The 17,232-nt window shown below is 38.5% G+C and overlaps 1 protein-coding gene across 2 annotated transcripts in view; it reads left to right on the top strand.

The window, feature by feature from the left end:
* LOC122540707 (otoancorin-like) overlaps positions 1–17,232 on the top strand; it is a 204,294-nt gene that overhangs the window by 116,571 nt on the left and 70,491 nt on the right. For both annotated transcript variants that reach the window (XM_043676824.1, XM_043676826.1), the window contains exons 2-5: positions 4,807–4,913; positions 8,188–8,222; positions 11,874–12,040; positions 12,706–12,881. In XM_043676824.1, the coding sequence (XP_043532759.1) occupies positions 4,850–4,913; positions 8,188–8,222; positions 11,874–12,040; positions 12,706–12,881 (442 nt within the window). In that variant the 5' untranslated portion in view covers positions 4,807–4,849. The remainder of the gene's footprint in view (positions 1–4,806; positions 4,914–8,187; positions 8,223–11,873; positions 12,041–12,705; positions 12,882–17,232) is intronic.

The raw sequence follows: 17,232 nt of genomic DNA, 5'->3' as shown, positions 1-17,232 counted from the left end.
AGAAGATTACAGTGAAAAGTGTGCAAAGTTGCCATTTTAATTCAAAGGTATCCAGGTACAAAATCTTAGGTACAAAGCAGAAAAATAAAGAAACAAGCCAACAGTTCAAAATTACTATTCCTCTTTGTATAAATTAGAAAAAAAGGAATATAAATATTATGTAAAAGAGTTTCTTCTGGGGTGACAAGGAAACTAATTTAGATGCAGCTTCATTCATTTTTGATAAATGAACTCCTGAGTAATATTTTATTTATCCCACTGTGTGACTGTGAAAATTAGGTCTTATTTGTCTCAGTCAAAGGAAGATCATGTTTTCCTTATAACTCAATGTACTATCAGTATTTACGTTTAGACCAAATTTTTGTAGGTGTGAGAGTGAATGTGCAAACTTGAAACAATTGTTCCACTCCCTATTTCAATAACTATATCTCAGCTCAAATCTGACATGAGCATAGTTTAAGACAAACATGCCATGTTTGAAGGGCTGGAACTCACAACCAAATTTTACTAGAAATAAGCATTTGAAAAAGTGTATTTTGTAGAAAGTATGAAGTATAAATTGTATTTAGACTGCACTTTCTCCACTTTTATGTATACAGGTCATTCTGCAATAATCCATGTTTCATCAATGCAAATTTGCTGTAATGTGATTGATGAATTGGGGACATTGTTTCTAAAGCACGAAAATTTAAAATGAGTGTCAGCTGTAATGCAATTACATTGCCAACACTTGAAGCGCTGATTCTGAAACAAGATTTGTCTGTAAAGTAGGATTGCACAAGAACGCAACCATCGCGCAATTCAAAAACTGACTGTACAACGTATCAACATATTATTACTAACATTGTACAACATGCTTACAACTCATTGACGTTAATTCACACACAGGCCACATATTTAGTGCACATAACAGACTGAGTCATGTTGTTTTAACAACCCGCATTTGGATGTCATTGTGTTTTTTTTAACTAAGGTGGTTTTATTTGACTATTTGAACAATCTTTGACAGTAAAGAGAGGCTAACATTAGTTGGTCCTTCAAAACAATAATTGGCATGATGCTTTTTTAAAAATTTCTCACACTTTGAATTTTGATTTTCCACGAGTTATTGATTATTATCCCCCTTGTTATTATATAGGATATTTCTGGTTATAAATTTGGAAATTTCATTCCTGAGATGTGATGCAGCAAGGATTTATTGCCCATCCCTGGTTGCCCTGACAACTCTGCAGCTTACACACAGACCATGACGGTGATGATAAAGGATCAGTGAAACATATTCAAGTCAGGACTTGTGTGTGACTTAGGCAGGATGATAAGCGTAATTATGTTTTTAAAGTACCAAAAACAGGGGTTGAGAAACTAATTCCAGCATATTTCACTGATGAATCATATTCATCTGGGAGACACTTAGATGGATTTGATACAAAGGTAATGATTCTTTCTGAATTTCATTCACCAAACAAATTACAATGTAGTTACCCTAACAATGTCTGGTAGTCTGTTAATTTTCAAATTATGTGTGCTGAATTATGAACATGGACAAATATATTATTCATCTCTATAAATTCAAATCTTAGTCACACCTTTATTTGGAAAATGTTTTGACAGCTCCTTAACAACTGGAAAATAATACTTCTCATTGAAATATGCTGTGGTGAATTCTCACAACCTGTGGGAAGAGATCCAGTTGAACAATAGTATTTTCTCACTGTGTTTTTCTTAAGCTTTAGATATTTAAATTTAAAAAAAATTGCTGTGCCCAAAAAGACAAAAAAAACAAGCAAATGAAGTAAAGGAATTAATCAAATATGATAAGGAAGAACTGCAAGATATAAATGAACAGTTGTGTGAAAAAGGTGCAAACATTGGAGTTGAATGACCGAACCATTGTATCACTTGTAAATTGATAAACTCCTTCCTTTCTGTTCTTCTGTCTCCATCGCTCTGTTTTATCTGTTGTATAAAAATAATATATTACTCATAGCACAGTGTGCTGGAAGCCAATTGAAATCTCCGAGTAAAGTAGAATTAGAGGATAATTATAATTTGACCAAAGGTGGAATTGAATGAGACTCAGTTCCACTTTTACAAATTTTACAGTACTTCCTCATTTTGGCATTGGGGTTTTTCACATTTGGGCAATTTCAATCCGACCCATCGAGGAAGAAAGCAGTAAAAATGCTGTGTTTGCTGGTTTCCAACCATCTTCGTGCCAAGGCCAAATTTAACCTGTTTGATTGTTTCCAGAACCCTCCCCTTCCTCCCTGCTAAGCTGAATGATTGTTTTGCACAAAATACCAAAACCCAGTATAATTTGAGAACATATGCGTATCTGTCTGTGGTATAAGATGAAGAACTGAAAGCAAATTAAACTGAGGCGCCACAGTGCCACCATTGGCAAGAGAATGTAATTATTATATATGATACCTTTATAATAAGCATTTGCAATATTTTATCTTTAATCTGATGATGCATCCACACCCTGTTTTAATAGACCAGGAAATAGCAATTTCCTTCGTGAATGGTTTAAAATAAAACTACCCATTTATTCATTTTCAGTACTGCCTATCACCATATAATGTAATCGGAACTGGTTGCAAAGGTTTCTTTTTTATTATAACTGAGTAGTTGACTTCCTAATGATTCAAAGAAAGATCTGTTTTCCCCATTCTCCTGAACTTCTGGCTAAGGCTTTAGTAACCCACCTAACTTAAGCCAAGCAGGAAATAGGCCAATCATGCAACTAGTGTCCATACCATCTGCAAAATTAGTACAGGCAACCTAGTTAGTTGAAGGAATTAAAAAATAACACTGGGACATTGGTATTAGAAAAATGTCAAAAAGTGTGATGCTGGAAAAGCATATCCAGTCAAGCAGCATACGAGGAGCAGGAAAGTCGACGTTTCGAGCATAAGCTCTTCATCAGGAGTGTGTTGATTCTCCTGTTCCTCGGATGCTGCCTGGCCGGCTGTGCTTTTCCAGCACCGCTCTCTTCAACTCTGATCTCCAGCATCTGCAGTCCTCACTTTCTCCCTATTAGAAAAACGTACCAACCGTGTAACATAACATCATATGAAAGAAATAAGGACATGGTAGGATATTCAGCTGCTCAAACCTGTTTTACAATTTCAGAAAACCATGGCTGATCTATTTGTGACCTTAGTTTCACAAACCAACCCCCACCCCATCCCTCATTAACTCTTGACACTTTTGACAATCAAATAACTCAAACCCAAACATATTCAATGCTTCAGCTTCCACTGCTCTCTACAGAAGAGAATTCCAACCAAGAATGGCACTCTGATAGAAAATGTACCACCTCAGTTCCATCTTGACAGGAATTCTGAGGATGAATTTGTAGCTTTAATTTAGAATAATCAGGGAAACAGACAGTAGCTCGCCCCTTGCACCCGGAGCATCTTGGAAGGAATTCATTCTCCTTTTCGGACAGCAAAAGCATCAAGGCAGCAATATCCGCCATGTCCCTCTCAGATTCTGAGGTATTTCCAACACTTAATGGATGAAGAGAACCCATTGGTTCCACAATAGTCAGAAAGGCAGTCGAGGAGCCGGGCACGATTTTCTCCCACAGTGTTGGTGAGCTTGCAGCTTTCGTATGGTCAACGTGCTTATTTAGGACAGTTGCACTCACCCGAACTTGATATGTCTTTGGGCCTGACCTCCAGTCAATTATGCCTCTTGCCCATGCAGGGTCACTCCCATGGTTCTTACACCAAACTTCGTGCCCCGAAATAAGCTCTGCTTAGCAGAGTCTTGTATCTGGCATTGGCATTCCTGATGCCAAATCAAACCACCACCAACCACCACCACCCAGTCTCTCCCCCCATCAACGATCACCACCCACTCTCTCCCCCCCCAACAACCACCACCACCCACTCTCTCCCCCTACCAACCCCAAGTCCGGGAAGATTTGATTTAACCTGTTGCGGATCTGCATTAGAATCCTATTATTATTGTTTAGCTGAGCTCCAAATGCCTGAATAAATTCAGCAAGAGTGAAAGAATGACTGGAGGTGTTTTGTTTAGAGTATAATGTAATGGTAAGAAGAGAACATTTTTATAAGGAACCCTTGTGTAACAAACAGTTGCCTGAGTGTTTTCAAATCTGCCCAATGTTATTATACAGCTCATGAATTCTAAATCTGGACAAGTGCGTTTTGAGGGTACAGAGGACTTCAGATTTTTTGAGGGTGTACAAAGTGTGTGGATGAGTCATGGGAGTATGGTGGACTCATGGGTGTATTGACGGTATATGTCATGGAGAGCATGAGGCATGGGTGGAGACAAGGCTGTGCAGCCTAACAACAATGCTGAGAACTGGACTGAAGTCCCGGTTAATGGAGATGTGCCTTCACAACAGTCCACCTGGGTATTTGCCCACCTCTGTTGCTATCTTATGCCTGCTTGGGGAGGCAGTGGGACAGTCTCCAGTCACTGTCCAGCCTGTCCCCATCACTTCTCAATAAAATTATAGTGATTGGGTGAGCACAGTTTCTCTGAAACAGGATCCCAGAGAAAGTAATCGCCTTCTCATTCTTGCCTTGAATCGAAAGGTCTAACCTTAGAATTTGACGTATTAGAGAATTTACACCAGTAATCCTTTTATTTTGAAGTTTTTATCTTTGAAGTATGCTATTGTGTTCAAGTTCATTGCCCTGCAATTCTTTCTAACAAATCTACCCACATTAAAAACAATCAGTTTGTTTTGTATATAACAATGAACAGTAAAGTTCTACATTTATTTGCTAACAATGTTCTTTGTTTTCTTTCCATTTGTTGAAGGTTTCATTTCTGATATTGGAGAAAATTTGGACAAAGAATAAAAATGGGACCCAAGTTCCAAGTCTTCATTTTCATTTGCTGCTTATGCTTGATTGATCAGACGACAGGTACAGTCATAACAGCCAGATAATCTGCTCAAAGAGCACTGAGGATTCTTTTCGATGTTTAAGTGTTGACAAAATTGTAGTGTGCGTATGATTTCTGCAGTTATATGAAATATTCCAGTTTCAGATCTGATGTATCTCAACACATGGCCTTTCAATTCTGTTTTAGTGTGTTAATGTAACCATCAGGAGAGGTTAGAGATGTAAAATTTATTCAGTAAATTCTGAAGTTAAAAGCTAGTGTGACCTCAAAACCTCTGTGTGCCATAAAACCTATTTGGCTCATTCATGTTCTCCAGGAAAGGATACCTGCCATTATACCCATTTAGATGTGACTCCAGATGTAAAGAAATTTTGTTGACTCATTGTTGTAGTCTGAAAAGGCCTATCAGGAGCTCAGCTGTTTTCAAGAAGGGGACTTCTGAATAGCAATTTGATGGCTTTGAAAAGCATCCACATTCAAAAATAACTTGCTAAAAAGTGACTACTGTGAATCAATCAAGCAAATGGTTTCATATAACCTTAAAAATAATGTTTGATTATTTAAAATGTGTTTTTCTATCATTTGAAGGCTAATGGTTGACTGAAGTGCTTCTTTTTGTAATTAAATCCATTTTCAGCAATATTAATAAAACTGCATAAAATTAACATTTGTAATGATGTCAAGGATTCTTTTAACGCAAAAGGAAAACAATTATATTTTAAATTAATTTACCCTGGAAGGGTAATGGAAAGGTTTATGTTTCTTAATAAACAAATGTATTTGTCCCAAGAAGACTTGAAATTATTTGATCTTTTGCACTGACTAAACCAATTTTGGATAATGTATCTGATGAGCAAATGCTAACTAACAAAAAATGTACTCCTTTCTTCTAATTGAATAAAAATAAAATCTAATTCACCTCGATTGTTGTTCAGCTCTAAGCATTCCACATAGAATAATGCGTTTACTTTTGCAACAAGCCTAAAAACTGTCCCATTTCCATGCTCTGATATCTTTTAGTCCATTTTAGTCCTATAGAATGGAAACAGGATCTGGGTTCAGGTCAAGCTCTGTGCTTATTCATCAAACAATTATATTAGAAGCCTTGCAGAGCAGGTTCACTCAACTGATTCCTCATATCACATGAGAAAAGATTTGATGTGTTTGGGCCTGGAAAAATTGAAGTATAGAGGAATAAGAAGGAATTTTATTGAAAAATGTAAGATTCTGAGGAGACCTGACAGGGTGGATACTAAATGGATGTTTCTCTTTGTAGACAAAAGCAGGAAATGCCATTTAACACAGAGGTGGGGTGGGGGGGTGAAGGGGAGTTGTGAGTCTATGCAATTTTCTTTCCAATAAAGTGGTAAAGGCAGGAACATGAATATTTTTTAAGGGAAAGACAGATAGATTCTTGACCACCAGAGGTGTCAGAGTATAGGGGGTTAGACAGGAAAGTACTTTTGAGGCCATTGTTCGATTAAACATAATCTCATTGAATGGTGGAGCAGTCTGGAAGGGCTGAATGATGTATTCTTGGTCTTAATTTAAATGTTCAAATCTATATTTATCTGTATGCATCGGCAAAATGACTTAGGTTCAAACATGAAGAGCATCCTTGTTCCATCGTCATGACTACTATTCTGCAACCCTTGCTGTAAGTGTGTTAATGTCAACCTGCCATGAGACTATATTCCATTACTGTGGTATTACTTTGTTTTATCTAGAGTACAAAAATGTTTGACGGGCTTCTGTCCTGGCAGGTAGGAGATAGGTTAAAAGAAGGATATTACCAGGATTGGAGGATTTGGGCTGTCAGGAGAGGTTGAATAGGCTGAGGCTGTTTTTTCCCTGGAGCACTGGAGGCTGAGGGGTCACCTCATAGAGATTTATGGAGTCATGAGTGGCATGGATAGGCTGGGTGGATGGTGTCTCTTGCCTGGGGTGGGAAGATCCAGAATTGGAGGGCTTTGGTTTGGGGTGGGAGGGGAAGGATGTGGAGGGAGCCTGGGGGGTGGATTTTTCAGGTGGAAGGTGGTGCATGTGTGGGGTGGGCTGCCGGAGAGGGTGGTGGAGGCTGATGCAGTTGCAACATTTGAAGGGCACCTTGATGGGTACATAAATTGGACGGGTTTGGAGGGATATGGGTTGGAAGCTGGGACTGAATTGGGTTGGGATATCTAGTCGGCATGGACAAGTTGGACCGAAGGGTTTGTTTCTGTGCTGACTCTAACTCTGACTCTAACATCCTACATTAAATGTTTCAGCTTAAAATTTGGAAAAGAATGGGAGGACAATTAGGGCTCATGCAACCAGGTCCAGTGAAGACTCAACACCTTCAACAGAGAAGGGATGGGATGAAAATCTGCATTAAAAAAAGGACAAAAAAAGTGTTTGTAAACAGCTTTCAATAAGTTGGCCATTGTGCAGACATATCTAGAGTTGCTCAGTTAGATGTGTAATCCGTCACCACAAAGAATCACTGGCACATTGATATGTTAAATTAATCCAGAAACATCTTGAGCCAGATGGCAATAAAAATGCAAAATATCACGGATGAGCAGATGCAAACATAAAGTGTATCCTGGTGGCTTCTCCAGTTGGCCATAATAGCTTTAGTGGAAACTCCACTAAGAGTTTCTGCCAATCTTCCATTTAGTTTATGGCAGTGGATCAGGACAAAACACTTTTAGGAAACTCCTGGCTTAAGGGTTGAATTTTAAAGCTGATTTCTACTTGCATTTTTACCCTATATTTGCAGAATATGATAAGCTGATCATGCAGTAGACTAACATTATAGCATGAGCCTCAAATGTTTAAAATGGCTGAACAGAAGAAGTTGAATTTACCTTGCTCTGATGGCAGTCTGTGTTCAAAGTAAATTTATTCTGAAATAAATTTTGCACCAGTTTTAGAGATAAGACCTCTGGGTTTTCTTTCCTTTTTTTACTGTGCTCAGAGTATATCTGTTTTGATTATGGTAGATGTTATCATCAACAGCTGATTTCTGGAGCCTAAATGCAGCTAACTGAATGTTACACAAAATTCTACCCACTCCTCAAACTATATGTTATCATCCATCAAACTGCTACAGGATTTAAAGAATACTCCATTTATTTCTTAACCTCTAGATGGGGAGATTAAAGAGTCTCTGAATCTTTTCAACATGAAACTTGGTTGGCATTTTTTTCATCTGTTCATGTGTTACCAGTGCATCAATGGATAACAGTACATTAATAGCATTAACATTGTTCACCATTTTATTAACATTTGATTTCTCTTTGACATTCAAAGGGATGCGTGGAGGAAAGGATAAAGACTCAAAACAGGTAAAAACAATACACAATAAATTTAGCACAGTGAATAGGAAATTATATCAGTAACAGCATAAAAGGAAATAATTTTGATCACCCAGAGCCCATTTTGCCAGGTCTCTCAAGGAAGTATTTCCTTGTCATTGGTACCAAACTCCAGTTGGATCACTCAATAAAATGATGTACTTGATTACTATCAATCGTGAACTTTTAATTTATGTACAATTAGCATTAAGAATGAAGGACTTTAGAATCAATGCAGCTCAGTGAATGCTAGCCAGAGATTAACTCTCTTAAAAACTTATCTATGGAGAGAGGCTGGATAGTTCCAAATTGTTTTATTTACAGCAGAGAAGACCTAGTGGAGATCTGATTGAAGTGTTCAAGATTATAAGGAACAGAGTGGATAAGAATCAACTGTTCCCTTAGTTGAAGGATCGATAACAAGCGTGCAGATGATTTAGATGAGACTTGAGGAAATTATTGTCACACAAAGGCTGGTAGGTAATCTTTTCAAAATGTATGTAGATGAGCACTTGAAACATTCAAGGCTATGGGCCAAGTGCCAGACAGTAGGATTAGTGTAGATAGGTTGGCACAGAGCCAATGGGCCTAAGGGTCTCTCCTGTGTTGTATGATTCAATGCGTGAAGATGCCTATTCCTACAGGGAATCAAATGCTTCTAAATGCTCATAGCAACTCTCTCCCCTACTCCAATTAATTATTTATTTTATTTTCTGCTCGTCCTGAAGATACCGATTACACATATTTGAATCATCTGGCAGAACCTTATGATTGGTCATTCTTCACATATAAACTTGAACAGCACTCATAATTGACATTTTTGAGGCTAAAATCAATTCTGGCTTTGTCTAATAGCCACCGATATCCATAAATATAAAGGTGACAGCTCATGTTCCTGACATAGCAGTAGGGATTCTCTGACTGATACTGCCCGGTCACCGAGAAGAAATGTGGATGCTCTTGGCCTTTTGGGGTGGGGGTCATTGTGGAGGGAGCAGGGTGGTTGGTAAAATGGGCAGGGGATTAACTCTCACTGGGACCACACTCATTGCAAACTTAAAGCTTGTCCATTCCCTTAGTCAGGCATAGTGAAATCCCTTTTTCAAGTAACCTCTTATCCATGCCTAGGATTACAAGCTGACCTATGACACAGTGGTGACAGGCCCACATGCAACTGCTGGAGGGATCAAGCTATTTAGTGGTCTTTACTTGCCTTCATAAGGTCCTCAATTTGTAATTGGAAGGAGGGTGAGACACCAGCCTTACTGCTCCAAGATTATTTGCAATGGAGGCATGAGGTGACAACCCATTTAAATTGCCTTTCCCACCTCTGAACTCAATATCAGTGTGTAGAAGATTCTGCCCCAAAGAGAGGGCAGACTATGAGTGGATTCAAACTGAAGGATGAGAATTTTAATTTTAAAATGTTAGGGGAATGGCAGGAGCTGAGAGTCAATGTCAGACAGCAGGAGTATGGCTAACTGACCTAGATATGGGCAGTGAAATTTGGATAAGCTAATGTTTATGGTGAGTAAGAGATGAGAAAATGGGTAAGAGATTGTTGGAGTGATCAAGCCTGATGGTAACCAAAATATGAGTGAGGATTTCAGCAACAGTTTAGGAAGGATGTTGGTGATGTTGCACATGTTGGAGTAGATAGGCTTGTACTGTAGAGGACATGGGAGCTGGAGTCTTGCATGCATGGACTGAATGCGAAGTTTATGAAAAATGTAGTTCAACCTGAGGTAATGGCTAAGTTGGAGAGGGCTGAATGGAAGTATGAAATTGATAGAAAGGAACTTTTTGGCAGGCCTCAAATCAGTGCAAAGGCACTCTTAATATGACAGTTTTGAGGCAGGACTAAAGGATATACGTTTGAGCTTCCCAATATTTAGCTGACTTTCTGTGCGGTATTTCAGAGTGAAAATATTTCTCTTTAATGATCAGCTGATTTAAAAGTTTAATTGGTCATGAAGCTGTGAAATAAAAGGCACAAATGCACTTAACATTACAAATGAAGGCCATGGTTAATACTTTATGGGTTAATTCATAATGGCATCTGGACCTGGGTATGATTTATTTCCAGTCTTGTATTTTGTTTAGCTGTTTGTGTTGATTATCATCTAGTGATTACCATGTTGCAACAGTAAATGTTGCATGGTAATTATAGTCTTTATAAAGTCAGGAAAACTCCAGCATGCTTAATAAGATAATAATAGCTTATTCACAAATCTATTGATGATTTGAATTATATGAGCAGAAACCTTGTATGCAAACAGTATATAGCTCTGTAACTAACTTGAAAGCAAATACATTTTCCTTGAAGAAATTCAGAAATAATCTTGAAAATTTGTAGTATTCAGACTAGACTTTTATCAGACTTTATAGCATTGCACATCAGTGACTTTTCTTTCTCCAGAAAAGCGAATATTCATCATGCTTTACTTAGAAAGATGTAATTAAATTTTCAAATGCCAGTTCCCCGATAACCGAGTTTGAAAAAAGCTATCTCTACTGAGTACAGGCTAGGAGGAAAGATGTCTTTTCCATGAACTGCAAATAAATTTGAAACATCTTTATTATAAATGAATTCTTGATTTAACTAGTGCTTTGAGAAAACCAGTTCTCTCAAAAAGTTCCCCAGGTCAATACCTTGTCTCTGCCAAGTTTGTTATGTTGGGTAGTAGATAATCAGCCAGGTTTCGAAGTCTAATCACTCTCCAGTGATAACAGGAGAGGTTTAGATTCAGTTGCAGTGCTCAAGTATCTTGCTGATGCTCGATTTCCCACAATGAAGAGTGTTGTCTAGTGGTGCAGAGGACTACCAGTTTGCATGGCAAAGTCGTCTAACGTGAAACAGCCCCACCTTTCATTCTGAAATGTGCTATGTGATGCTCACAAATTCTCCCACTTATTTGTTGTAGGCTTGTCAGAGAACCTGAACAAACAGTGTAAAGGCTTGGCTATTAACAGCTTGGTGTAATCAGAACTCAAACTGCACATTGTTTTGCATCACAACATTTTGGTACAAATGCCTATTATGAACATTGAGACCAAGGGTTATGCTGAATAATGGATAGTTGAAACTTTATTGCTGGAACAGCACAGCAGGTCAGGCAGCATCCAGGGAACAGGAGATTCGACGTTTCGGGCACAGGCCCTTCTTCAGGAATGAGCAGAGAGTGTTCAGCAGGAGAAGATAAAAGGTAGGGAGGAGGGACTTGGAGGAGGGGCGTTGGAAATGTGATAGGTGGAAAGAGGTCAAGGTGAGGGTGATAGGTCGGAGTAGGATGGAGGCGGAGAGGTCAAGAAGAAGACTGCAGGTCAGGAAGGCGGTGCCGGGCTGGAGGGATCCGGCTGAGACAAGGTGGGGGGAGGGGGGATGAAGAAACTGGTGAAGTCCAAGTTCATCCCCTGCGGTTGGAGGGTTCCCAGTCGGAACCTCCTGTTCCCTGGATGCTGCCTGACCTGCTGTGCTGTTCCAGCAATAAAGTTTCAACTTTGTGATCCAGCATCTGCAGACCTCACTTTCTCCTTGAATAATGGATAGACCATGTAATCTCACTGCTCTTGCCTTTCTGCATATATTTCAGCAATTTATACCAGGATTATTGAATGCTTTGAAACTTTTTGATTTTGTAGGGTGCAGGAAGATGTAAAGGATGGGAAATCGATCTAAGGAACAACCTCACTGATCCAGGAAATATCTCAGAGTATATCAATGACTTTTATGAGAATATCAGCGATCTGAGTCCAGGATGTGTCCGGTCGTTCAGCCTTAATGTCACTCATTCCAATTTGGTGGAACTGTAAGTGTAGCAGGTCACTCTGTCTTGACATAACTTTTCATGCAATGTTGCTGACAAATAGAATTCAGTCTTGATTATTTTTTGAAATCCAATCTTTAAAAAAGTACTTGAATGAACACTTGAATATCAAGTAATATTCATAACATTCAAGGTTAAGGGTGTAGTCCAGTAAAGCCGGAACATGCATTGTGGGTTTTTTTTGGCAGTGCAGACTTGGTGGGCTGAAGGGTCTCTTGTATATTGTTTGATTTTTTTAAGAAGTGGTGGAGTCTCTAAGTGAAACAGTTGAGTAGGAGTATAGCTAAAGCTCTCTGCATTCATTTCATAACAACACTGCTTCTTGTCTTGGTTGAGTTTTGCCAGTGGAGCACATCTGGCAATTTACACTAGGTGGTAATTTTCAATTTGGATAAGGGTGAGAGACAAGCAATATCTGCTCCCATTCTGAAGTTTAGCCTCTCAGCACCTTCTGTTTATTTTTATGACTGATCAAATCCTCTGGGTAAGGAAGCATTATTTTCCTCACTTCAATTGTCACAAAATAAACAATATCATTCTTATCATTAGCTTACCAATATAATTTGAGAACGTATTTTCATACTTTATCTCACTTATTCTTTCACACACAGTTTCATCTGTTCTTTTATTGGCAATTTTCATTGCAGGATGAAGCTTTTAAATACCAAATATGATTACCTGAATCCAGGTACCAGGAAGCAGATTTATAAATGGGTTGAAGATATTTACACAAAAACACCAGGACCTGGAATGGACATCTGGAAACCCAAACCTCATGAGAGAAAATCAAAAAATCCAGATGAAAGTAACAACCCAGAAAAAGGTAACCAATCTGGAATTATGAATGTTTTGATGTTAAACCTGCTAAATGCCTCTCTGTGGAACTCCCCTTTCTCACTTCTGACCCTGTTGCTTTCATTGTTCCATCATCTCTCACCAACTATCTGTGCATCTCACTCCAGAATATTGTTCTCTTGTGAAGAATGCTTTTCCCATCTATGGACTTCTTGTGAATGATTGCATTGACAAGTAGCCTTTAGAAAATTCTGGTTCAGGAGTGGTGACTTCTTGCACTTTGATGGAGCCTCCTCCCTGGCAATGTCTTTCTTCACTTGCCCTGGTGAGGTGGGAGCATTGGCATTGTGGCACTTAGAAACAGCTTACACCTTGTCTTTTTTCCTTCTTGAAGCATCTTCCCTTGTTTGGTGCCTCTTGAATTTCTTTCAAAATCATCGTTTTAAAGCTCCTTCCCAAGCACAATCAAGAATTTCTTACTGAAATGTCTTCAATGATTCCTCCTTCAGCCTTTGTACCAAACCATTCTTCATCCTCTGATTTCAAATTCCATTCCAACGCATAACTCTCCCTCTCTCTTGCAGTCACTCATCTCTATCCTCCCTATTTCTCTCCCACCATGTAAACTCTGTAACCAATGTTAATGGCCACTCAATTCACCTTACATCTTATGCGACCCTATTGTAGCAATCAATTGTAAGATTTTAGGATTCGCTTTAACTTTAGTTGTAAGATCCAAGTCATATGTTAACAAACATCAACATTTGAGGGCTTTCAAAATTATATTTGCTCTGATTAGTTGCACAACCCATTGCAGGTACAAGTGTGTTTTCACAGGTGTCACAGAATCTGTTAGGTTTATTAAAACCAACACAAGTAAAATGATTCTTAATGAAAATAATGATTTTCAGTTGATCCACTTCAGGGCATCAGCCTGTGAGATTGATTAATTGATTAGACCCTCATTTTTTTGTTTACTTCTGATGACTGAAGTTCTCTTTCTGTCTTCAGTCTTCTTTGCTGTGCACCAACCCACTAAGAATCATTACTTATTAACCCTTGCTAGCCATGACTGCCTGTGCCTAATGAGACACTTTGGAATCTAATTGGCTTTCAATACATAGACATTACATGATTAATCTCAGATTGGCTAGACAGTGTATGCTTGATTCCTAATTGGTTTCCTTAAAAGTGATGGTCACATAATGATATTTCCACCTCTTACCTCCTGTATTATTCTTGTGATGTAAATCACATTCCTTTCTGACAACCTATCCCTCTGATCTTATTAACTGCATATATCTTTACCGAGATAATATGAAACCAGAAGACAATGTGTGCATCTCTTTCAAGTGTGCAGCGTTACCTCCAAGTGATTAATATCATCCCAAGTTAAAAATCTGAGTTTTCTCAGAAAACTATCAACATCCTTTAGTTAAAAGAATTGTTCGTGACTCCACAAACACTGTTGATGCCTCAAACAAATAAGATCTCAAAATAACAATGGAAAATAATATATATATATCTATATATATATATATACATATGTCTGTAACATAGTTTAAGTTTCAAAATTGGGCCATTCAAAAGTAAAGTGGTATCCTTAGGGAAAAACATTTCACTTCAATACATTTTCACATTTGTTAGCCTAATTTATATGTTAATTTCCACTACAAAACCATGAACGGGTGACTTTTCTTCGGACCCTGGCTATATACATTTTCTTCTTTTCATGAAGTGTTTTACCACTAACTCCAATTGAACAATGCAATTTAATTCCTCACTTGCTTTGTCAAGTCAAAATACTGAAAAAACCTTAATCCTGGACATTGATTGGTAGTTACTCACAATTTCCATGTACAGGTCATTCTGATATTCCACACATTTCATTAACGCAAATTCGCTGTAACATGATTGACGAACTTTCTAAAGTTTCTAAAGTTTCTAAAGTGCAAACTTTTAAAACATATGTTGACTGCAATGCGATTACATCGCCTACACTTTAAGCGCTGTTTCTAAAGTGCAATTTTTCTCTAATGCAGAGTTGCACAAGAACGCAACCATTGCATGATAGAAGAATTACCTGTATCACTCTGCAACCATATCTCCTGCCACATTCCGATCCTACTTCATTCAGTATCTGTCCTCAGAAAGGCATCATTTAGATTCACGCTTTCAAAATCCTGGTTGATTAGTCTTTGCTCCTCATTGTGCCACAATGTTTACATAGACGCTAATTTGCTAAACCGTACCTCTCCATCCACTTTTCATGCCCTCGTCATCAATGACACAAATCCTCCTTCTAATCCTTGCTGTTACTCCTGGGACAGTCTTTATTCCTTAATTCACAGGCCAGAAAGGATTTTCTGAACTTCTAGTCCAATCATGTGTTATAGAATCATGGAGTCCTACAGCACAGAGACAAACAATTTGGCCTGAACTGGTCCATGCCAACCAAAATGTCCATCCACACTAACCCCATTTCCCTGCATATGGCCCATATACTTCTTATCCTTTCCAATCCATGTATTTGTCCAAATGTCTCTATATGTTGTTAATGTACCTGCCTCAACCACTTACGCTGGCAGCTCATTCCATATGTGTACCACCCTATGTGTAAAAATGTTGCCTTTTATTCTTTCCCCTCTGACCTTAAACTAAGGCCTTCTAGTCCTCAATTCCCCAAACCTGCAAAAAGACTGAGTGCATTGACTCTAAACCATGCCTCTCATGATCTGATATACTTCTATAAAGTCCCTCCTCAGTCTCCTATGCTCTAAAGTTTGTTCAACCTCTCCCTATAACTCAGGCCATTGAGTCCAGGTAACATCCTTGTAAATTTCTTCTGCACTCTTTCCAGTTTAATAATATCCTTCCTATAACAAGGTGACTAAACCTGAACACAATACTTCAAGTGTAGCCTCACCAACATCCTGTATAACTGCGACATAATTTCTCAATTTCTATAGTCAATGCCCTGACTGATGAAGGCTATCTGATGTGCCATCAGATCTGGCCGGACTATTTAAAATGCTGGTACTTCTCTCATCAGGATCACTTTGGAATGCAAAGGTACTGCAAACCATCTTGTTAAAAAACCTCTCCCCTCCATCTTGCACATAAAGAGCTGATGGATTTGTTTATCAATAAGAATAAGACTATTTCATCAGCTACTTCTGACACTTTTCCCCCTTCCACTAACTGATCTGACCAAACTATTTACAATGTTCCTTTCTTCCTTAACCTCAGTTCTTTCCCTAGCTACTCTATCCTCATGCTCTCTCTAAATTTATTTTAGACATAACACTGATATTTCCATGCTCTTGTTTCTAACAAATTACTGAATACCTAATTTCCACTGCTGGGCCCAACACGGCCCCCTGATTTTGTGAACAGTTTTCTGTCTCTTCAGGTCTTCTCTAATTCTGCTGTCATCGCTGCTCACATCAAAAGAAAACAACACTTTATTAAACCATTCATGCAAACTATTGTATATCTCCAGCCCTCTTTTCCTCTTAGGAGAGGTCCTTGAATGTGTTATCACCTCCCAAATCAGTTCCATCTTTCTTCAAATTCAGGTTTGAATCCCTCCAATCAGATTTCTACCAACATAGCAGTGTCAATGTAGTCCTTACCAAAATCACTAATGAGATCTATGTGACTGTTATATAGGTTAGAGTTCACATCATGTCCTTTTTGACCTCTCTGCAGCCTCTCACATGGTTGACTGAACCAAACTCCTCTATTGTTGTGTGAGACTACAATCAAATGGTTCTATTTTTATAAATCTACTCATAGCTAGAGTATTACTTCCAATGACTGCTCAAATCATTGCCCTGAGAATCCCCCATAGATATATCCTTGGTTCACTTCTCATCTACATACCGCCTGCCTGTAGCATCATCTGAAAGCACATACTATTCACACCAAAATTGATGATATTTAGCCCTATTCACCACATCTTTCTTGATGCTTTGAAGTAGCTAAATAATCAGACTGCTTATTTGACATGTCTTACTGAATGAGATGGAATTTCCACCAAGACTGAGGCCATTTTCATCATCCAAACTGTTATCTAACTATTGAATCCGTCCCATGGTCCCTGGTAACTGCCTGACCTTAAATTAGATATTTGTAATCTTGGTGGCACATCTGGTCAGTCAGTGAGTTCCTGACATTCTCAACATCACCACCTCAATGCATTCACTGCTGAAATCCACATTCCTGTCTTTGTTAGCCTTTAGTTTTGACCATTCCAATGAATTCCTGACTAGACTCTCATAAAGTCATCCAAAATGCTCTTCTCTACATCTTAACTCATATGAAATCACAATCACCCTACTTATGCCTATGCTTGCTGACCTGCATTAGGACCAAGC

This window comes from Chiloscyllium plagiosum, chromosome 35 (assembly GCF_004010195.1).
Source record: "Chiloscyllium plagiosum isolate BGI_BamShark_2017 chromosome 35, ASM401019v2, whole genome shotgun sequence".
NCBI classification, from domain to species: domain Eukaryota; kingdom Metazoa; phylum Chordata; class Chondrichthyes; order Orectolobiformes; family Hemiscylliidae; genus Chiloscyllium; species Chiloscyllium plagiosum.
Note: the sequence above shows the minus strand (reverse complement) of the source record. Positions and strands in the feature narration are given on the sequence as shown.